The 25000-nt window shown below is 36.9% G+C and overlaps 1 protein-coding gene across 1 annotated transcript in view; it reads right to left on the bottom strand.

Annotated features, from left to right (window-relative positions):
- Positions 1–25000, bottom strand: part of LOC136836256 (uncharacterized) — a 277378-nt gene that overhangs the window by 3161 nt on the left and 249217 nt on the right. The window contains 5 exon segments of the mRNA XM_067100263.1: positions 1363–1413; positions 3268–3351; positions 12810–12836; positions 12839–12999; positions 17282–17504. Of these exon segments, the coding sequence (XP_066956364.1) occupies positions 1363–1413; positions 3268–3351; positions 12810–12836; positions 12839–12999; positions 17282–17504 (546 nt within the window).

Below are 25000 nucleotides of genomic sequence, written 5' to 3'. Positions count from 1 at the left end.
CTCAGTTGCACTATGAAGCAATTCTCGGATAGGGTTGAGAACAGTAAGATGGAAGAAAGAAAATATGAACGGAGGCACAGTAAAAGGAGTGAAAGGGGTTGCAGCTAGGGGCCTAAGGAAGGAACACTGCAAAAAATAAAAAAAGAAGAAAGTAATGCGTACAGCGCACTGCGTGATGAGCAAAGACGGCAGTGACCCCCTACGGAATTTGTCTAGAGATCTGTAGTTGAAAGTGAAATGGCGGTCGCGGTAGAGTGATTCTCGTAGTAAAGAGCAGAGAATGAAATAAGTATGACGATGGGGGAGTGATGTATGGGAGTTAAGCTGTTGGTACAGCTGTGAAATAACATTATGATTGTAGTTATAACTGACAGTTCCCCTGGGCAAACTCGAAACCCTGATACTAGATGGCGGTGGTAAAAGTCACTCACAAAAGAGAAAAAAAATAGGGTGCTACTATAGTAGGCGGTCTGCCTAGGGGATCATCAAAGGTGTTTCGCTGCATTTAGTACTAGTCCCTCGGAGATCAAATGTGATCAAGTGCTCTTAGGGACATTTGATCCCCTGGGGGCTAGTACTAAACACGGCGAAACAGTGTAGAAACACGCTGGTAGGCCGCCAACTATAGTAGCACCAAATATAGGTTATCGCCCCGTTTGGTGGTAGGAACGTGAACCAGCCTCCCCCTCCCCCTAAATCCTACCGGCCAAGCGCGCCAGTAAAAGTGGGTGAACGTATGAAGTAACTAAAACGCTAAATAAATAAAATGAAATAAATAGATACAGCTACTAAAATTCCCAACGAAAAAGCACACGGCCCTGACGCAAGCAGCGCTGGCCACAACGGGACACGACAGCAATCGGGATAAGTGAGTGCAGAGTGGTTTATGATTGTGTATGTGGAAAAGTGGTGGCAGTATGGCGGACGAATGTTGGTGTAATGAGGACGCTGTTTCATGGCGCCCCTCATTCTTTACTTAATGGATACATCTAACGTCGGTGCCTGAGGTTTTAAGTGATGCTGCAGTTAATGGGCAGGAAAAGGGGTCGCATGATGGAAAGAGAGAGAGAGAGAGAGGGACAGAGAGGAGGTTAATGAGAGAAGAAGGGAAAATGCACACACGCAATGCGTGTTTGGCTATAAAGCTTAATGAAAGGAGGGAGTTCTAACGGAGATGAACTAATGGAATGTTTACTGAAATCCCTTGCGAATATGTGATGATTTTACATACTATATATATATATATATATATATATATATGTGTGTGTGTGTGTTTGTGTGTGTGTGTGTGCGTGTGTGTGTATGTGTATGTGTGTGTGTGTAAGCTATACATTAATTAGAGCACCTATTTTGTAAGCTTACCATCAGAACTGTGCAGCATAGTTTGTGGAGGAGAAGTCGGGCGGTAAGTTTCTGAAAAAAAGAAGAAGCTTGTTAATGACAAATTCAATATCAGCTACAAGATTGAACTGAGATGTACTTTAACACGGAATATAATTTAACACGTGTCTTTAATTGGAAGTTAATTACGATAATAAATGAAGTACTCTTAATCTTTCGTTCTCAAAGGCAAGGGGAGACAAGACACGTAAGTTAGCGTAGACATAAACAAAATAAGTTGAGTTAAGCTGAGTTTGCAAGCAGAACCAACCACTCTATACTATCCAGCCTTCGTTCCCCTTTAGCTTGGAAAAACATCCACAGTCTGCTAAGGTGCCAAGATGTCTCGCTGCTTCCCTTTAATTGTAAGACTGTCGGACAGACTTCCTGTCAATATCGTTCATGTCAACGCACACTAGTTTAAGAGTCTGTGCCCCGTAGGGTGGTGCACTGTAGGCATTACTTAAGGCTCTTTGCAGTGCCCCTTCGGTCCCTAGCTGCAACATCTTTCATTCCTTTTTCTGTACTTCCTCCATTCATATTATCTTTCTTCTATCTGACTTTCCAGTGCAACTGCGAAGTTTTCCTCCTGTTACACCTTTCCGACCTTTTTATTGTCAATTTCCCTTTCAGCGCTGAATGACCTCGTAGGTCCCAGCGCTTGGCCACTGGCCTAGATTCTATATTCCTATTCCTATCCTTTAAGAGACTGTGGCACACTTCCTAAGGCATGTGTCATTTCCACTGTCTCGCCTTTCTTCTACTATTGTCCGTGTACCTTACATTTCTCCATTTGCTCTGCTCTTCACTCTTGTCAAGTATGGATGCTCCATCTGAGGAAGCCAGTATGCGCCCACTGTGAACTCGGCTATGAGGACGGTGTCACGAGAACAAGTTTTCTAGCAACCTTTGCCTGTGAGGTCGGTTCGATCAGGTTGTCTTGAGATTATTATTATTATTATTATTATTATTATTATTATTATTATTATTATTATTATTCAGAAGATGATCCCTATTCAGAAGGTAATACGAAAAAACAGAAAGAAGAGATCATTCATTAGAAAAGCAAAAATCAACATTTCAACAAATAAACAGATAAAAACGTAAGTCAAAAAACACAAGGAGAAATGTTTTACGGTGTCGCATGAGCTTACAAAGACAGGCGTTCCTCAGGGCTGGCTCCTTATCTCTCACACGTTTTCTGTTTTTTTTTTTTTTTTTACAGAGATCTTTCACATCCACAATCGATCCCTGATCCCATTTTCCTGCCCAGAGCAATCAGATTTGCTGTACAACAGCACCAATATGCAGTAAATGTGCCTCGCTGTCGAACCTCTCAGTTCCTGAGGTCCTTTATTTATTTCTTCCGAATGAGCACCATATTCTTTGGATGTTTTTCTTGAATTTTCAAGCAAGGCCCTTTCTTTGGATTTGTTTCAAGCAATGAACATGAACAGGGTTCATCTTCTGAATAATTGTACAAAAGCACTATTTTATATATATACATACACATATGTGTGCGTGTTTATATATACATATATAAATATAAAATATATATATATATATATATATATATATATATATATATATATATATATATACTTTTTAGGGCATAGTTTTTCTCTAAGACAATTTTCATTGAAGGCAATTGCTTTTGTGGTTTCAGTGAGTTTTACCGGAATCTTCATGTCGTCAGGTTTTTCTGATTCTCAGGCGTGTATATATTTATATATATTTATATATATATATATATATATTATATATATATATATATATATATATAAATATATATATATATATATATATATATATATATATATATATATATATATATATATATATATATATATATATACATACACAAACACAAAGCCATTATCAACTTACTGTTTAGGGTGATGGATCCATCAGTCTCGGCGATGCTGTTCTTGGAGATGCATTTGTAAGTCCCGAAGTCACTCTCCTGGAGGTCTGTTGGGGGAAGTAAGAAAGTGAGAAAGATATAAGCAAACACCATGTTGGAGGAGAAGAAGAAGAAGAAGAAGAAGAAGAAGAAGAAGAAGAAGAAGATGACGTGCGTGTGTGTGTGTGTGTGTGCGTTCGTGCGTGCACACACACGCGTGGGAAAGGTAATGCTTCAATCGGCTTAAGATAAGAGAGTAAATAAAGCTTTCACAGACTTCCATGCCCCTAACCAATATGCTCCCATCTCCCCACTCCCTCCCTCCTTCCCCCTCCCCCCTCTCTCTCTCTCTCTACCCTTTCCTACCCCTACCCTAACCGCCTAGCTAGTGGGACCTTAGCCCCCTTGCTGTTCTTACTTTGTCTGCACTCTCGGCGCTGTTGCTGCTTTTGCTGTCTTTCCGGAGACTCTTTGGCTTCTCCCGAGCGGTTAAAAGGAATATTTTATTCAGGGGGATTTACCCTCTCTCTCTCTCTCTCTCTCTCTCTCCTCTCTCGCACACACAATATTAAAAATTTTTTCTAGCCATCTGTATTCTCTCTCTTTCTTTCTCTCTCTCTCTCACACACTGAAAAATTTTAAAGCCATTTGTACTCTCTCTCTCTCTCTCTCTCTCTCTCTCTCTCTCTGAAAAATTTTAAAGCCATTTGTACTCTCTCTCTCTCTCTCTCTCTCACACACTGAAAATTTAAAACATTTGTACTCACTCTCTCTCTCTCTCTCTCTCTCTCTCTCTCACAATATTCAAATATTTTTTCAAGCAATTTGTATTCTCTCTCGCACGCACATTAAAAATTTTTTAGGCCATTTATACCCCCCTCTCTCTCTCTCTCTCTCTCTCTCTCTCTCACAGACAATCAGACAATATTAAACATTTTTTAAGCCATTTGTACTCGGTGAAAAGGAAATTGAAGGAACATTACTAACTTGTGATATCTCTTTGCCATTACAAGGTGAAGATTAAAGTCAATAATTTTAGTAAAAGTTCTGATATTAGCTCTGTTTTCTTTACAGCGTCTCGTGTGCCTCATTGCGTTGGCTTTCCTACTCATTAAATCACGTGTAAATACAGACACAGACGCACACACACACAGACACACACACAAACAAACTCCAATCACTTTCATAGTAAAGGCGTGAAACCAATTGCCGACTAGATCATACAAAATACGCAATCCCAAAGTCCCATGAAAAATGACAATTGAGGGCTCAGTCTTGCGCCCCAGACAAATACGTCACTCTCACGCGTTTTTGAAGAATGCACTGAGCGGGGTGGAGCAATCCTAGTTTTTTTTTTTTTTTTTTTTTTTGGGGGAGCGAGTGGCGTGTCAGGTTCGTTCTTGATCTTCGTCAACATTTTTGCATTGCTGAACTTGAAGATCTAGGAACTAAGACTACTCACAGAATGATACAGACTGAATTAATGGCATTCACATTAAACAGATGTGATATTTATATTCTAATCACTCTGTTATCCACTTTGCGAAGGTTATTTAGGGTAATATTAAAAGATAGTCAATTAAGTTCCAGCCAAGCATATGGTCAGATTAGTTATGGCTGATTGTATCAATTAAGTTCCAGCCAAGAATATGGTCAGATTAGTTATGGCTGACTGGATCAATTAAGTTCCAGCCAAGAATATGGTCAGACTAGTTATGGCTGACTGTATAAATTAAGTTCTAGACAAACATACGATCAGATTAGTTTCGGCTGATTGTATCAATTAAGTTCCAGCCAAGAATATGGTCAGATTAGTTATGGCTGACTGGATCAATTAAGTTCCAGCCAAGAATATAGTCAGATTAGTTATGGCTGACTGTATCAATTAAGTTCTAGACAAACATATGATCAGATTAGTTACGGCTGATTGTATCAATTAAGTTCCAGCCAAGAATATGGTCAGATTAGTTATGGCTGACTGTATCAATTAAGTTCCAGCCAAGAATATGGTCAGATTAGTTATGGCTGACTGTTTCAATTAAGTTCTAGACAAACATAGGTTCAGATTAGTTACGGCTGATTGTATCAATTAAGTTCCAGCCAAGAATATGGTCAGATTAGTTATGGCTGACTGTATAAATTAAGTTCTAGACAAACATACGATCAGATTAGTTACGGCTGATTGTATCAATTAAGTTCCAGCCAAGAATATGGTCAGATTAGTTATAGCTGATTGTATCAATTAAGTTCCAGCCAAGCTTATGGTCAGATTAGTTATGGCTGATTGTATCAATTAAGTTCCAGCCAAGCATATAGTCAGAGTAGTTATGGTTGATTGTATCAGTTAAGTTCCAGCCAAGCTTATGGTCAGATTAGTTATGGCTGATTGTATCAATTAAGTTCCAGGCAAGCTTATTGTCAGATTAGTTATGGCTGATTGTATCAATTAAGTTCCAGCCAAGCATATGGTCAAATTAGTTAACTATGGCTGATTGAATCAATTAAGTTCTAGACAAGTTTATGGTCAGATTAGTTATGGCTGATTGTATCAGTTAAGTTCCAACCAAGCATATGACCAGATTAGTTATATTTAACCGTACTTAAATATTGAAGAACTATGAATGCTCACAGAATTATCCATAATGAGTTGATAGTGTCACATTAGACAGATGTTATTTTTACCTTTTAATTACACTAACATCCCTACTGTACATTAAAGACTATTTAGGGTAATATGAAAAGAAAGTGAAAATTTATTAGTTCTACAAAAACAGGGAATCAGATGATTTCCATCCAAACATGGATTTAGAAGTTTCCATAAAAATATGGAATCAGATTAGTTCCACTCAAACCTGGCATCACATTAGTTCCATGTTTGGATGGAACTAATCTGATTGCAAGTTTAGATGGAATCAGATTAGCTCCATCTAAACTTGGAATCACATTAGTTCCGTCCAAACATGGAATCACATCAGTTCCATCCAAACATGGATTTAGAAGTTTCCATAAAAACTTGGAATCAGGTTGGTTCCATCCAAACATGGAACAGATTAGTTCCATCCAAACATGGAAACACATTAGTTCCAGCCAAACATGGAATCACATTAGTTCCATCCAAACACGGATTTGGAAGTTTCCATAAAAACTTGGAATCAGGTTAGTTCCATCCAAACATGGAAGCACATTAGTTCCATCCAAAAATGCAAGCACATTAGTTCCATCCAAACATGGAATCAGATTAGTTCCATCCAAACATGGAATCACATTAGTTTCATCCAAACATGGAAGCACATTAGTTCCATCCAAACATGGAATTAGATTAGTTCCATCCAAACATGGAAACACATTACTTCCATCCAAACATGGAATCACATTAGTTCCATCCAAACATGGAATCACATTAGTTCCGCCCAAACATGGATTTAGAAGTTTCCATAAAAACTTGGAATCAGGTTAGTTCCAGCCAAGCATGGAACAGATTAGTTCCATCCAAACATGGAAACACATTAGTTCCATCCAAACATGGAATCACATTAGTTCCATCCAAACACGGATTTAGAAGTTTCCATAAAAACTTGGAATCAGGTTAGTTCCATCCAAACATGGAAGCACATTAGTTCAATCCAAACATGGAAGCACATTAGTTCAATCCAAACATGCAAGCACATTAGTTCCATCCAAACATGGAATCACATTAGTTCCATCCAAACATGGAATCAAAATAGTTTCATCCAAACATGGAAGCACATTAGTTCCATCCAAACATGGAATTAGATTAATTCCATCCAAACATGGAAACACATTAGTTCCATCCAAACATGGAATCACATTAGTTCCATCCAAACATGGAATCACATTAGTTCCAGCCAAACATGGATTTAGAAGTTTCCATAAAAACTTGGAATCAGGTTAGTTCCATCCAAACATGGAAACACATTAGTTCCATCCAAACATGGAAGCACATTAGTTCCATCCAAACATGGAAGCACATTAGTTCCATCCAAACATGTAAGCACATTAGTTCCATCCAAACATGGAAGCATATTAGTTCCATCCAAACATGGAATCACATTAGTTCCATCCAAACATGGAATTAGATTAGTTCCATCCAAACATGGATTCCATCCAAACATGGAATCACATTAGTTCCATCCAAACAAAAACTTGGGAACCATAAAAGGAATTCAGTTCCATCCAAACATGGAAACACATTAGTTCCATCCAAACATGGATGCACATTAGTTCCATCCAAACATGGAAGCACATTAGTTCCATCCAAACATGGAATCACATTAGTTCCATCCAAACATGGGAGCACATTAGTTCCATCCAAACATGTAAGCACATTAGTTACATCCAAACATGGAAGCACATTAGTTCCATCCAAACGTGGAAGCACATTAGTTCCATCCAAACATGGAAGCATATTAGTTCCATCCAAACATGGAAGCACATTAGTTCCATCCAAACATGGAACCACATTAGTTCCATACAAACATGTAAGCACATTAGTTCCATCCAAACATGGAAGCACATTAGTTCCATCCAAACATGGAAGCACATTAGTTCCATCCAAACATGGAATCACATTAGTTCCATCCAAACATGGAAGCACATTAGTTCCATCCAAACATGGAATTAGATTAGTTCCATCCAAACATGAAACACATTACTTCCATCCAAACATGGAATCACATTAGTTCCATCCAAACATGGAATCACATTAGTTCCGCCCAAACATGTGGATTTAGAAGTTTCCATAAAACTTGAATCAGGTTAGTTCAACAAGCATGGAACAGATTTCCATCCAAACACATTAGTTCCATCCAAACATGGAATCACATTAGTTCCATCCAAACACGGATTTAGAAGTTTCCGCAAAACTTTGAATCAGGTTAGTTCCATCCAAACATGGAAGGTTCAATCAAACATGGAAGCACATTAGTTCGATCCGTATGCAAGCACGTGCGTTATTGGAAACATGGAATCACATTAGTTCCATCAAACATGGAATCAAAATAGTTTCATCCAAACAAACATGATTAATTCCATCAAACATGAAACACATTAGTGGAATCACAGTTCCCAAACATGGATTAGTTCAGCCAAACATGGATTTAAGTTTTCCATAAAAACTTGGAATCAGGTCAGTTCCATCCCAAACATTAGGCATGGAAGCACATTAGTTCCATCAAACATGGAAGCATTAGTTCCATCCCAAACATGTGGATGCACATTAGTTCCATCCAAACATGGGAAGCATATTAGTTCCATCAAACATGGAATCACGTGGATTTCCATCCAAACATGGATTAGTTCCACATGGAAACATTAGTTCCATCAAACATGGAAGCATTAGTTCCATCAAACATGGAATCACATTAGTTACATCCAAACATGGGAAGTTTCATAAAAACATTCGATTCCATCAAACATGAAAACAGTTCCATTGAATTTTACATTAGTTCCATCCAAACATGGAGCATATTAGTTCCATCCAAACATGGAATCACATTAGTTCCATCAAACATGGGAGCACATTAGTTCCATCCAATTAGTAAGCACAGTTACATCAAACATGGAAGCACATTAGTTCCATCCAAAGCACAGTAGTTCCATCCAAACATGGAAGCATATTAGTTCCATCCAAACATGGAAGCACATTGGTTCCATCCAAACATGGAACCAGAACCCATACAAACATTAAGCACATTAGTTCCATCCAAACATGGAAGCACATTAGTTCCATCCAAACATTAGTCAAGCATGGAATCATTAGTTCCATCCAAACATGGGAGAGTTTAGAAATTTAAGCACATTAAAAACTTGGAAGCACAGGTTAGTTCCATTGGTTCCATCCAAACGCGGAAGCAAACATGGAAGCACATTAGTTCCTATGGAACCCAAGTTCCCATACATTTGAAGTTTCCATAAAAACTTGGAGTTCCATCCAAACGAAGCACATTAGTTCCATCCAAACAGCCCAGAAGCACATTGGTCCATCCAAACATTCATTAGTTCCATCAAACATGGATTTAGAAGTTTCCATAAAAACTTGGAATCAGGTTAGTTCCATCCAAACATGGAAACACATTAGTTCCATCCAAACATCGAAGCACATTAGTTCCATCCAAACATGGAATTAGATTAGTTCCATCCAAACATGGAAACACATTAGTTCCATCCAAACATGGAATCACATTAGTTCCATCCAAACACGGAAACACATTAGTTCCGTCCAAACATCGAAGCACATTAGTTCCATCCAAACATGGAATCACATTAGTTCCATCCAAACATGGAATCACATTAGTTCCATCCAAACATAGAATCACATTAGTGCCATCCAAACATGGAATCACATTAGTTCCATCCAAACATAGAATCACCATTGAGTTTCATCCAAACATGGAATCACGATTAGTTCAAACATGGAATCCATTAGTTCCACCATGGAATCACATTAGTTCCATCCAAACATGGAATCACATTAGTTCCAGCCAAACATGGAATCACATTAGTTCCATCCAAACATGGAATCACATTAGTTCCATCCAAACATGGAATCACATTAGTTCCATCCAAACATGGAATCACATTAGTTCCATGCAAACATAGAATCACATTAGTTCCATCCAAACATGGAATCACATTAGTTCCATCCAAACATGGAATCAAAATAGTTTCATCCAAACATGGAAGCACATTAGTTCCAGCCAAACATGGAATCACATGGATTTCCATCCAAACGCTGGAATCACAATAGTTCCATCAAACATGGAATCACATTAGTTCCATCCAAACATGGAATCACATTAGTTCCATCCAAACATGGATTTAGAAGTTTCCATAAAAACTTGGAATCAGGTTAGTTCCATCCAAACATGGAAGCACATTAGTTCATCCAACCAGCCAATCGTATTGGTCCCATCCATACAAGGCATCAGATTACTTCTACCCAAAACATGAAGTCGAATGAGATAAATTCGCGCGTCTCGTCTTTGGCCGACCGTCAATTAGTTTCTCAGAGATCTAATTACCTCTTCGGGAGAGTACCACGACCAATAGACATCCATTGTTACATCCACTTCCGGAGTTAACGAGATTTTGCGAAAAAGATTAAAACAAACCCGGCCATTAAACTCCCTCTGAGAGCAGAGTCCGGGATTCCGCGCCTCCTTTTAGGGCAGCTGATTAAGATTCCCAGCAATTTTGCTCTTGGAAAGAGCTTGCAGGCAATTGCGTTTGGTTCTTCGTATGCCAGAAGCAACATGGCATCATTGTTTATCAATAATTATAATACGTTTCCTAGGGTTCTTACATTCAATTAGCGATGCATATGTTGACGGTTCTCCGTTCATTTTCAACGGTTGCTCCAAAACAGAACAAAACATTGGCGACGCCTATTGGAATAGTTATAAACAGGAAAAATTCCTTTTCCTAACCACATACTTATCTCTCTGAGGAAACGAAAAACATCAGATTTGTCCAGATGGTGGTTTGATTACATTGTTAAAAACAAGTAGAAAATGCGCAGAAGTTTCTTCGGCGCAACCGAGTTTTCTGTGCAGCCACTACAGCGTATAACCAAGGCCACCGAAAATAGATCTATCTTTCGGTGGTCTCGGTATAATGCTGTGTGAGCCGCTGCCCTTGAAACTTTAAACCACAGCCCGGTGGTGGCCTATCCTATATCGTTGCCAGAAGCACGATTATGGCTAAATTTAACCTTAAATGAAATCAAAACTACTGAGGCTAGAGGGCTGCAATTTGGTATGTTTGATGATTGGAGGGTGGATGACCAACATACTAGTTTGCAGCCCTCTAGCCTCAGTAGTTTTCAAGATCTGAGGGCGGACAGAATAAAGTGCGGACGGACAGACAAAGCCAGCACAATAGTTTTCTTTTACAGAAAACTAATAACACCACGAACTAAAAAATCAAAATCATTTTGAAGCTTAAGATATATGCAAGGTTGCAAAGTGTACTTCACTGCGCCATTGCATAATTTTCAAATAATTTATATATATATATATATATATATATATATATATATATATATATATATATATATATATATATATATATATATATATATATATATATATATATATATATATATAAACATTCACTTTCTCTTTCTTTCAGAAATCATAACTTCAGAGTCTTGGTTCGATCTCAGGTAAAGCTGGATCGATTTCGTCTAATCACTTCAACCTTTTGCACCTCTTTTGATTAATCTGGGGATTAATATACAGTATGTTGACCAACTGTTTGTTGTATACATATACGTCTATATATATACATAAGTATATAAATGTATATATACATATATATATATATATAATATATATAAATGTATATATATATATATATATATATATACATACACACATACATTTGTACACATATACGTGCATATATATTATATACAATATATATTATATACATATATATATTCTGTATATATATATATATATATATATATATATATATATATATATATATATATATATATATATATATATATATATATATATATAAATGGAGACTACAAAAGTGTATCCATTCATGATGTATTACTTTCTGTTTTATTCAGGATGGCTGCATCGAGGCAACAAGATTTTGAAAAGACAAATATTTATCATGCAAAGGTTAAGCAACAATTTGGTGTGATTAGTTGATTTTTAACCTGTACATGTGTAGGGAGAGTGAGAGAGAGAGAGAAGTGCTCGTTTTTATCATCATTTTTACAAGTACAAAATGAATAAATAAAATTACAAAACACACACACATATATATGTATATATATATATATATATATATACATATATATATATATATATATATATATATATATATATATATATATATATATATAGAAATCATCAACACACAATCACATTAATGGAACAGAAATAAATTTCTGTATATATATATATATATTTACATATGTGTATGTATATAAATGCACATATATATATACATGTATATATATAAATGCATATACAGTACATACATGTGTATAAATATTTATATATATATATATACATGATCACTTGCGCAATTGTTCTGTGCATGAATACAGTTAAGAACAAGACCACATTCCAACTGGATGGTATCTAAAGTTTTCTTTTATTAAAAATAAAGTTACAAGATTTCAACGACAGCCAGAACTTTTTTTCTTTGAATAAAAATCTCAGCTAAATACCATCCTATCTACGACAGGTTTTCCTGTTATTAAAATATATTATATATATGCATATATTATATATATATAAGCCATATATATATATATATATATATATATATATAGAGAGAGAGAGAGAGAGAGAGAGAGAGTGAGAGATCTGATGCAACACCACGACATTTGACAAATCGATTACCCCAGCTTCTTCAGAGCCTCTTATCTGTCTTCCCTCCATCTCTGGACTCATCATCAGCATAGGTTGAATAACCTCTAGGTCCCAGCGCCCATGACCTTCAAGGCAGCTAAATCTGAAGCAACAACAACAACAAAGCGTACCTTTAATGACGGGAAGCATATGTATCTGTAGAGTTTCTCGATGGTGTCTGTAGTGACCCTCGAGGTATTCATGACCATGGAGCCCGCAAACTCCCAGTAGGTGATGGCCCGAGGGTGGGCCTCCACGAAGCACTCCAGGCTGACGTCCGTCGACAGCGGGGCGCCCACGAGCTGATTGGGCACGTGCATTTGAGGTTACTGTTAGGAAAGGCAAAAGGATTTAATTTTTTTTGGCAAAATGGTTCCTTTCTGTCTCTATCTGTCTATCTGTTTTGTCTCTTAGTGTAATTGATCCCTTTCGACTACCTCTCAAATCTGAGTCTCTCTCTCTCTCTCTCTCTCTCTCTCTTCCCTCTCTGTGTTTAAGTACAAAAAGTTAATCAGGAGACAAATGCCATTCTAATCGATTTCTACCTGGCATTCTTATCTTCAATCTATTTTATTTTTGCAGTCTTTGGACTACTTTGTTAGAAGCATAAATTCACAATATCAAATACATTCTACTAAAAATAAAAAGTCAGGACAAATGGAGGAGAGAGAGAGAGAGAGAGAGAGAGATTCAGCATGGCTGCTACACCAGGATACCAGGAAGAAATCCCAGATACAATGGACAATGACCACAGTAAGAAAGGCCTCATAGTCTCCAGAACAATAATACCTGATATCTAACAAGATTTTGCACAGTTTGGCTTAACAAGAAGGCATGAGAACCAAGGGATATAGATTAAAAGGAAAGAGAGAACAAAATCAAGATCCAAGAATAAAAATAAAATTTTCAGTCACGATGATAAGCCATGGGAAGAGTTAAAGGAAATGGTAAACTGATTGTTTGCCTCTTTCCTTCTCGTAAGTGACGTCACTGACCGTTTTCCTGAAATATTTAATGTTTTTGTTATATATCTCGTTTATATGGACTGATATAGCATATATAGACAGGACTGAATATAGGATATACAGTAACACACGTTGAGTCTCTTGTTAGGAGCTTTGGGCCAAGGAGGAGTTAGTTAGACTCTTTCGTTCACCTTTTATCTGGACCTGGTTCAGGCGTTTCTTATTTTTAACTTTCTCTCTAACAGCGTTGGGCAGAAAGGACTTGTGGAGTGATCTATGGATTGTGATGCTTATCAGCTCTGCCTAAACGCGACATTTCTGGATTCCTACAGTACAGAAATCATAACAATCTAAAATATCTATCTTCTAAAATTCAGGAATTTCAATTTCAGATGACACTCCTGTTGACAATGATTTTGAAATAAGTTTTCTTTTTTCAAATCTATGATCAGAATAGTTTCGTTGTCTTACATCTAAACTCTTAGTTTTCATAAAATGCTTGCCATTCCAATTTCCAATGACAATCCCTGGCACAAATGGTTGAGAAATAATTATATCTTAATCTAAAATCTTGATCATAAGGTTGGGCTCTTAATCCGAAATCTGAATGATCATTAGGTTAAATACCAATTTCAAATGACAATCCCTTCAAAACGATTTTGAAATAAATCTCCCTCTCACTCTATTCCTCATCACTAACAGGACTTCCAGATGTAATAAATGTCACTCTTTCTCTCTCGGCCATTATTTTAAATCACAAGACATTTTGGATAATACTTTGAGACGTTGATTGACAGCTGGATTGGATAAATGCCTTCTTATGTTTCACAGCCATTTCAGCCACGTCATTGGACACGCTCAATAATTTCGACAGGGCCACAAGGTCTCAAGGTCAGGAATGAAAGTAGTTTTTTATATATATATATTTCAAGCATGGAAGGAGGAAAAAATTTTTTTTTCTAAATATAAACTGAAAATGAACGGACAGAGAAATTATTCTGTTATTATTATTATGTGTTATTGATTTCCATTATTTTATAATGCGTATTTTTTTACTCACAAACTGTTTATTCATAAAACAAGCCCACTAAACGAGAAAATGACTTGAATTCAGTGACTTCCGTTTCCAAGTCTTCAGAATTCATATTAATTAAGATAAATTATTATTATAATTAAAAAATTATTTTACAACCTCATTATTTTATCATTATTATTTTGGATGTTCTCTATTCAAATGGAACAAGCCCACTTGAAATTCAAGGACAAGATTATTTCGTTATCATTACCTCATGCAGTGCACTATTATTAGGCATTGTGTAAGTGTCTTATTATTATTACCTTCAGAGAGATGAAGAACCCTATTCATATGGAACAAGCCCACTAAATTCCTTTTATTGCAATTCCGCCTTTCAAATTCTCTTTCTTCATCTTCTTCACCCTCCACCCTCTAATAACAATTGATTCCATAGTGTAGGTTATTATTATTGTTATTATTATTATTATTATTGTTATTTCATTATTATTCTGAATGAACTCTATTCAGTGTTTGGAACTTTGGCCTAAATTCTATATTCAAGTTCAGTGATTATTTTTCTTATCATTATCGGTTATTATTATTATTAGTTAATTAAGTGTTCATTGTTACTATTATTCTTTCTATTATTTATTGCTTAAAGATAAAACTCCTGTCTATCTGTCCCCTAACAAATCCCAGAGGGCCATACCCCTAATTCAAGCTTCAAAGAATGTCATGCTCCTTCTCTAGGTCTAGTGAGACCCTGTCAAAGGACCTGCAAAGCAGCCTCATCCTTACTTAAGGTGGTGAAATACCCCTTCCTAATTTTCTCGCTCCAGAGAGAGAGACCATCCCTCCTTACATCCATCAACTCTTTCTTTCCTCTGTCTATCGCTTTCCTCCCAACCCCCCGTCAAATCCTCTTCACATAACCCAGTCGTCCTTAATTCACTTAATTCCGTCAGTGGCTTCATTTCAAGGATCCAAACCCAGTCCATTTACTCCTTTACTCACGCCTTCCCTTCTCCCGCTCCCTTTTCCCATAAATCCCCTTCGAAACCTCATGGAGACATCATAGAAAGAGAACTTCCAGTTCGTACTGAATTAGCTCATCAAGTAAAAAATGTGCTCGACAGTTTCAGAAACGCCATCAAGGAGGAATTACCATCAGCTTTATAATAAGGCCGCACCGTGAATTTTCTTTTTATTTTTTTATTTTATTTTCAGGGATAATTTGAATGTCCGCAACCCTTTTTCCTCTCTCCAGGTCTCAGCCTCTCTCTCTATCTCAGGATTTTTTATTTATGCAAATAGCTGTTCAATTCATTGGCTATGACGGTGGGAATAGCCAAGACTGTCGAGGAAAATGACAAGGAAACTCAAAATAAAGTGCGAAGGAAAATGAGTTACAGAAGATGAATCCAAAATTAAGCGACGGGAAAGTTTTGAGATAACAAAGATAAAGAGAGCAAAAGAAAGGAAATAAAGTGAAGCAAAAAAAAATTACTTTTTGACAGAGAAAACAGAAGAGGAAGTAGTTCTATTTTTGAGATAAGCAACAGAAGTTAAAGAGAGGAAGAAAGCAGAAGAAATAAGATTGTTTTCAAAAATAAAAAGTGAAGCAAAAAAGCTTTTTAGAGACAAAGAAAACAAGAGGAGCAGGAAGAGACGTTTCAATTGTTTCCAACAGATGGGTTGCAACAGAAAGTTATCCAACGAAGAAAGCAGAAGAGAGGAAGAGAGTTCCAATCAAAGAGAAGGCAATCCAAAGTTATTAGAGCCAGTTGCTAAACAAAGCAGTAGTAATTCCAATCCAAATTGGAAATGTCAAAAAAGACTGTTTTCAATATCCCTTCAAATCTGTGCTAACATCAAGTTCCTATAAATAAGCAACAGAAAGTTACTGAGTACCAATTACCGAAGTGATTTCCGTAAAAGTGAAGCAACACAAAGTTACTCTGTACCTCCTGTTATTCAAGAAGGAAGAGTTCCAAAGCTAAGTGTTGCAGTGCGCATCAAAATTTTGTTTTTGTTCACAAAAGCAGGAAGATAGTGATTTATTTTCCAAGAGGTTACATGGAAAAGTTACTTTGATTCTAAAACAGAATATTAGGAATTATTTCAAATCCAAAATCATGAAGCAAAATAAAGTTACTGAGTACCGAAGATCAGCAGAAGGAAGAGACGTATTGATAATCAAAGTGAAGTAACACAAATTTATTAGAGACAAAGTCAAAAGCAGTAAGCAGTTCCATTTCCAAAGTGAAGCAACAGAAAGTTATTGAGTACCGAAGAAAACAGAAGCAGGAAGAGAGTTCCAATCCAAAGTGAAGCAACACAAAGTTATTAAGAGACAAAGAAAACGGAAGCAGTAAAAGAGTTCCAAATCCAAAGTGAAGCAACAGAAAGTTACTGAGTATATAAAACAGAGAGGGATTATATATATCCAAATCCAAAGTGAAGCAACACTAAAATTGTATATATACCGAAAACAAAAAGGAACATATTACAATCAAAGTGAAGCATATAGAAAGTTACTGAATGACAAATATATATATAGATAAACGGAGATAGCAGTAATATTATCAATCCAATGTATATATATACATAGCATGAAAGCTACCGAGCACCGAAGAAAACGGAAGAAGGAAGAGAGTTCCAAGCTTGGCAGCGTATAGCGCCACAGGTACGCCCCTGGACCCTCCCACCATACTCACACTCGACGTCCAGAGTGATCCTTTTGCTTATCGAGGGCGGGACTCCATTGGAAGCGATGCACAGGTAGGCGCCCATGTCCATTCGGCTGACTTGGCCCAGGGGCAGCGTTGGGTGGTCCAGGTGACTGACTGCCGAAACACAAGAGAAGATTTCTCGTTGAAATAAAATTTTCACAAATGGGTATATACATATTATTTTCCTGTTTCGTTGCTTAACTGTCGAAAACATCTCGATGTCATTTTAGATGGATTATGTTTCTGTAAAGAAATGCCTATGTATACTGTGTTGATGTATTCTGTAACCATACTGTATACATATTGTAATTGTAAATAATGTAAGTTTAATCAACAAAAAGTAAAAAAACAAAATAAATTCGTAACCTGAAGACTTATATATGGATATATACATGCGAGTTTTAAATCTCAAGATTTTAAATGAACAGTTTTTCTTCAATGATTGTTATAATTACTAACACAAATCTACGATTTTTTAAGTACATCGGAAAATTTTTTTAATAGTTTTTCTTCCATTAATATTTTCTATTAAATTCTCCTTGCGTTGAGATTCTTAAGCTTAGAGAGTTATATATGGAAATACATCTTTTAAATCACAAGATTTTAAATGAATAGTTTTTCTTCAATTATCAGATTATATTAAACACATATGCAATGTATACTAACCTAATACAATGTTTCTGAAACTCGATGAAAAATTATTACTATTATTATCATTATTATTAAAAAATACTCATAGTAGCATGAGTCTTAAATTGGAGAAACAAATCCACAGTTATGTATATGTACATATATTTAAGGAACAGTTTCATCTTTAAATGTATATACATATACATATACTGTGTACATATCTATCTGTGGATTCGTTTTCTCATTATTATCATTCGTATAACATAGTGATTGCTTTCTGATCCCATGTGCCGAGCTGAACTTGCATACTTTTAGGCCGACACACATACGAGGTCCTTCAGCGAAACTTGAAATTGACGGTGAAAAGGTTTGACAAGGGGTTGCAGCTGGTTCCAGCCTGGGAATAGCGTTCATAACCTACAGTGCACCGCATGAGGTGCACTGACGGCGCTACCCACCTACGGAGGTTGGAAGTTGTGATAATTGTTGTTGCTATAATGAATCCCTTTGATTTCCTCCATTCTTCCCCTATAATCCCCCCCCCCCACCGCCCCCCGCACCTCCCAAAAGCCCTAACAATGCCTATATAGGTCTGTGGTCCCCACGAATGCATTATTTGACGGCAAGCCGCCAGAAGCTTTGCGGGCGGCGGGGCGTGACGGGCGTGGAGGGGAGTCGCGTGAGGCGTGGAACGCTGAGATTATGGGGAATTTTGAGTTTGCATGTTGGTTTTTGAGCCGTTTCGTTCTGTTTGCAAAAGGCTTCCCCCACTTGCTTGCTCACTTGCTTGCTTGTGCTTTTATTCAGGCGCTTTGCCAGTTTTGGCGGAGGTCGTGTTACTGTCTGGACGTAGATATAGAACAGAACAGAATATAGATTTAAAGCCGGAGGCCAAGGACTGGGACCTATGAGGTCATTCAGCGCTGACAGGGAAACTGAAAGCAAAAGGTTCGAAAGGTGGAGAGTAAAATAGAAGAAAGAGAATATGAACAGGTACAGTAAAAGGAATAGAAAGGGTTGCAGCTAGGGGCCGCAGGAAGGGCGACAAAGAACCTTAAGTAATGCCTACAGCGCACCGCGTGAGGGTGCACTGACTGCCTCCCCACCCCTACGGGATCTATGCTGTAAAAAAAGGCAACATGATTGTCAAAAGAATCAGTATCGTCTGCAGATGATAATACTAATAATAAACAATAATATACAATAATAACATGATAAAATTTCTTGATGAATATTATGCCGCTTTCTTTGCACTGAAGATTATACTGCCATGACTTCGACTTACAGATCAAACCACTTAATTTAGTATTTTCGGTCGGTATACTGTACCAGCATTATTTCAATTCGAATATAACAAATAAAACTATGGAGTAATCGACTCGGTGTAGAGTTAAAAGGCTTTAGAGAACAGCAGGAGAAATACATCTTCAGTTCAGTCCAGTGAAGCACTATAATGTACATTCAATATCAAGTTGGTCATGTTCAGCAAGATAGATATATCACAGTTTCTTAATTATTCTATCGTTATATTTTAAGCCTTATGTTAAAAAAAAGCTCTTCTATCGCTTTTGCATATATATATATATATATATATATATATATATATATACTATTATTATATATCTACTTTTTTCTCCTTCAGGGGAGGGATCAGGAGCTACCCAACCAATTTTAAGCCTTTGGAATGAGGTTGCTGGACCCACCACTATCGACTGTTTATCAGGCACACCAGTTCACTATTGAAGTCGACACAGAAACAATGTGATTATAAATATATACATATATATTTGTATATATACATAATATATATATATATATACATATATATATATATATATATATATATATATATATATATATATATATATATTAGAGAGATGTATATATATGTGTGTGTGTGCGTGTGTGTGCGTCTGTGTGTGTAAATTTAATCCCCAGTAGATAATATTCCCAGCTAGAATCAAAGTTTTCTTAAAGAATGGAATACAAAGTGTCAAAAGAAGCCGGAACAATTTCTGCTTTCCCTTCTACGTGATATTCAGTGTGAAGAACACAGAAAGAGAGAGAGAGAGAGAAATAAGAGCAGAGCGAGAGAGAGAGATTCCCAATCAGATAAAAATTCTAAGTGACATTCCGTGAAAGTTCAGAGAGCAGACCAGGGATAAAACACTGAGAGAATCCAGCGCTGAGTCTTACACTCTGTTCTGTGCATTATGCCACGTGAAGTACGGAGAGAGAGAGAGAGAGAGAGAGAGAGAGAGAGAGATCAGAATGAAGAATGTCATTCTAAGGTCTTAATCACCCTTACAAAGGAGAGCTATGGACTTCACCCCAACACATAAGAGATAATGCTAAGATCACATCCTTCAGAAACCTAGACTCGACTCTCAGAATAAAATATAGAATTTAGGCCAAAGGCCAAGCGCTGGGACCTACGAGGTCACTCAGCGCTGAAAGGGAAACTGACAGTAAGAAGGTCTGAACGGTGTAAGAGTAGGAAAAATCGCAGTTACATCAAGAAAATTTTCAGAGAGGGTGGAAAGTAAGATAGAAGAAAGAGACTATGAACGGAGGTACAATTCTACCTTCTGGGTCAGTTCGGGGAACTCGAAATTTGAACTGTTTTGCATAGTTAATTTGCATAATTAATGGAACGGTCTGTGTTGCTAATTCTGCCAAGTTAAGTATACCTTAGTTTTACCAGACCCACTGAGCTGATTAAGGCTCTCTAGGAAGAGCTGGCCGGATGTTTCGACTTATTTAACGTGGGCTAGAGAACTAATTGGTTAATTAGCAACGGGTGTTTCCTTATTGTGGAATCCGAACACATTATGGCGAAATGAATTTCTATCACCAGAAATAAATTTATCTAATTCTTCATTAAGCCGGCCGGAGGTCGAACTCGGGCCTGCAAAAGATTAACTCTGCCGACTCGGCAACGTAAGGTGCTAAATGGCAAGTTGGACCTTTGAGTGTCCTGTCCTCTCTTGATTAACAATTTTATTATTTATTATTATTATTATTATTATATTCTGCTAAAGGTCAGAGAGAGTTGAGAGAGAGAGAGAGAGAGTTTAGAGAGAGACTAGGCTAACACTAAAGCCTCATCACTGGGGCTTGCTGTTTCCTGAGCTTGTTGCCATAAAAAGGAGGGAGCGGCATACTGCCAAATAAACCGATCAGTCGATAAAAGAAGCTGTAATTATTATTATTGCTCAAAATAAGGAAACATCTGGAACAGAAACTATTTACTCTAGAAAGCTTAGTAAACCGAATGCGAAATAATAATAATAATAATAATAATAATAATAATAATAATAATAATAATAATAATAATAATTATTGTGTGTGTATTACTATTATTATTATTATTATTAGTACTAGTGGTAGTAGAAGTAGTTAACCCAATGCAAAATAATAATAATAATAATAATAATAATAATAATAATAATAATAATAATAATAATTATTATTATTATTATTATTATTATTATTAGTAGTAGTAGTAGTAGTAGTAGTAAACCGAATACAAAACAACAACAACAATAATAATAATAATAATAATAATAATAATAATAATAATAATAATAATAATAATAATAATAACAACTTCCCTTACCATAAATTTCCCCTCAAAATATCAACCTTTACTAGCACCTTACATTCCGCCTTGTCATGAAAAATCCTTTTGCTGGAATAACAGAAAACACCAGGTGGGATTAAGGAACCGATGAATAAACCTTCTGTATTATTTTAATATTAATAACATTTCCCGGCAGAGTAACTGGAATTAAAGAAACGGAAAACACATCGAAACAGAATTAACACGTCTTTCTCACAGCCAGTCAGCAAAACATTCTACTTCTGGTGGAAAGTCCTCTCAACTCTCCTTTCTCTGCAGAACATTTTCGTGTCTACTTCGTGTAGAAGAGGTCTTTACACCTCTCTCTCTCTCTCTCTCTCTCTCTCTCTCTCTCTCTCTCTCTCTCCTTTTTACCCACAAAAAAGAAAAATCGTAACAACAGAGTTAGTTGGTTCTTTGCAGTAAGGTCCTTTTGTGAATATCCGGTGTTTTCCCTGAGGTCGCACCATTTGAATTTGTTATCGCTATTGTGTGTTTCCCCCGAGGTTTTGGGCCCGACCCCCTAAATCATTCAAGGGGAGGGAGGGTGGGGAGAGGGGAGAGAGAGAGAGAGAGAGAGAGAGAGAGAGAGAGAGAGGGTGGGATGGTGGCTGAGGGGAAAGGAAGAGAGCCTGGAGAAATGGATTGTACACCCTTTACACTTTTTTTTCTCTCTCATATTTATTCTTCTTTTTTTTAACATTCTCTTCACTTCTGAGCATACTTAACTTGCAAGAAATGGGTTATTTACACTATTTCCAATTGTGGCGAGATACACTACAGTGTTTTATCCCTGGTATGCTCTTGGGTTAATACTTTTTCATCGGAATTTCTTATTTCTGATTTTTTATTCTGATTGTTGGAATCTCTCCTCACGCGTGCTGTTATTTCCCTGTAAATATGTTTGTGCGTGTTTGCGTACGCGTTAGCATCGAAGATACTGATAGACAGTATGTAGAATTTAGGCCAAAGGCCAAGCGCTGGGACCCACGAAGTCATTCAGCGCTGAAACTGAAACTGACGGTGAAAAGGCTTGAAAGGCGTAACTGGAGGGAAACCTCAAAGCAGTTGCACTATGAATCAACTGTTAGGAGAGGGTGGAAAGTAAGACGGAAGAAAGAGAATATGAAAGGAGGTACAGTAAAAGGAATGAAAGGGGTTGCAGCTTGGGGCCAAAGAGACGCTGTAAAACACTTTAAGTAATGCCTACAGTTCACCATAAGAGGTGCACTGACGGCAATAACCCCCCCTAAGGGAAGTATCGATTATATTGTTCACAGAATCACGTCCTTTCGCAAAATTCAAGGCACTGAAACGAGTCCGCCAGTAATCTCCCCAAAATCTGCCTTGAATGCACGACGATCCCAGAGCCTATAATAACAGTCTCCTGGGATTTTATGGACCAATCTGTGGCGAAGCAGCAAGGACTGGTAAGAGCCGTTCTTTCTAACCAAGGCTTCGTTTTGTGCTGCTGTTTTGAAAATGATCCAGATGTGAGGTCTTCCTGGATGACGGATGTCACCTGATGGCAATAGCTTAAATTTTTTTTGTTTTTTTGCTGGTCAAGTGAAATTTACACCACCAACTTTATGAAGATTTATATCATATGGATAATATTTATACCACATATCTATGTATATATATATATATATATATATATATATATATATATATATATATATATATGTATATATATACATGCTATATATGTATATATATATATATATATATATATATATATATATATATATATATATATATATAAGTAAATGACAAGACAGAAAAAGCTAAAACAACACCCAGTGGTTGCCAAGCGAACCTTTCGACACACGGTCCGTTACCAGTAAAGGACCGTATGTCGAAATGCCTAGCAACCACTCAGTTGCTTCACTTTCCCTTGATTGCATTTGCCTTTATTTATACATTCATCACGTTCTACGATTTGTGTGTGTGTGTGTGTGTGTGTATGAACGCGTAAACATAAATGCATTCACTTACTGATATTGCCAATAAATTGATGAAAAGTTCTCAGACTAATTTAAAGAGAAGATATGCATCAATACTTCTAATACCGTTCATAGTACATACTGTATGTAGCTGTCGTTTATTCTTTATTTTCAAGTTCAATTCATCTCTGCCTTTTCTCTGCTTTTCCGTTTCTTTTCAAAATAAGCATCATATTCTTGAGACGCTTGATTACCGGATTGTCGCATTGAAATTTTGCATAAAATTTGCATAGAATAGTTGGAACAAGTGTAACCTCTGCCATAGCCACCGAGCGGATCTCAGAATTATCACATGCGTGACACCTTTTCTACCTAGAGTCACATCCATCTGCGCAGTCTTAACCCGTATTACTCGACTCAAAAAATATTATTCCCTCTGAAAGGAAATCTTGAGGCATTTACGTCAATGGGTACGAAGTTTTCGACACCCCCTAAATTATTATTATTATTATTATTATTATTATTATTATTATTATTATTATTATTATTGAGAATATGAACGCTATTCACATGGAACAAGCCCACCAATGGGACCACTGACTTGAAATTCAAGCTTCCAAGGAATATTATGGTGTTCATTAGGAAAGAGTAAGAGAAGGCAAAGGGAAATACAGAAAGAATCACTTATTAAAAAAAAAAGAAGAAATAAATTAACAAATTAACAGATAGATAAAACTGCATTCAAATGCAAGGAGAATTGTATTAGGGCAGTAATGCATTGCATCTTCGCTTGAACTTCTGAAGTTCCAGCTGCACAATGCAAGGAGAACTGTATTAGGGCAGTAATGCATTACATCTTCGCTTGAACTTCTGAAGTTCCAGCTGCACAGCGCAAGGAGAATTGTATTAGGTTAGTAATACATTGCATCTTCTCTTGAACTTCTGAAGTTCCAGCTGCACAACGCAAGGAGAATTGTATTATGGTAGTAATGCATTGCCTCTTCGCTTAAACTTCCGAAGTTCCAGCTGCACAACGCAAGGAGAATTCTATTATGGTAGTAACGCATTGCATATTCGCTTAAACTTCCGAAGTTCCGGCTGCACAACGCAAGGAGAATTCTATTATGGTAGTAACGCATTGCATATTCGCTTGAACTTCTGAAGTTCCAACTGCACGACATCCTCAGTAGGGAGACTGTTCCGCAGCCCAACGGTGCTGAGGAGGAATAAAGGACCTCTGGAACCTTAGATCAGTTCGACGGAGAGGAACCCATATTGTACTTCACTTGATCCATCTCATACGTCTGGAGCTTAATGATCCGTCGTAAATAAAACAACACAATTCATGGCATTTATGGAATCACAACGCTCTTCAAACATATATCGAGATGTTTTCCGGACACTGGAAAGCA

The sequence above is a fragment of the Macrobrachium rosenbergii genome, chromosome 56, assembly GCF_040412425.1.
Source record: "Macrobrachium rosenbergii isolate ZJJX-2024 chromosome 56, ASM4041242v1, whole genome shotgun sequence".
Lineage (NCBI taxonomy): Eukaryota > Metazoa > Arthropoda > Malacostraca > Decapoda > Palaemonidae > Macrobrachium > Macrobrachium rosenbergii.
The sequence above is the reverse complement of the archived record's forward strand: the minus strand, read 5'-3'. Positions and strand labels throughout refer to the sequence as shown.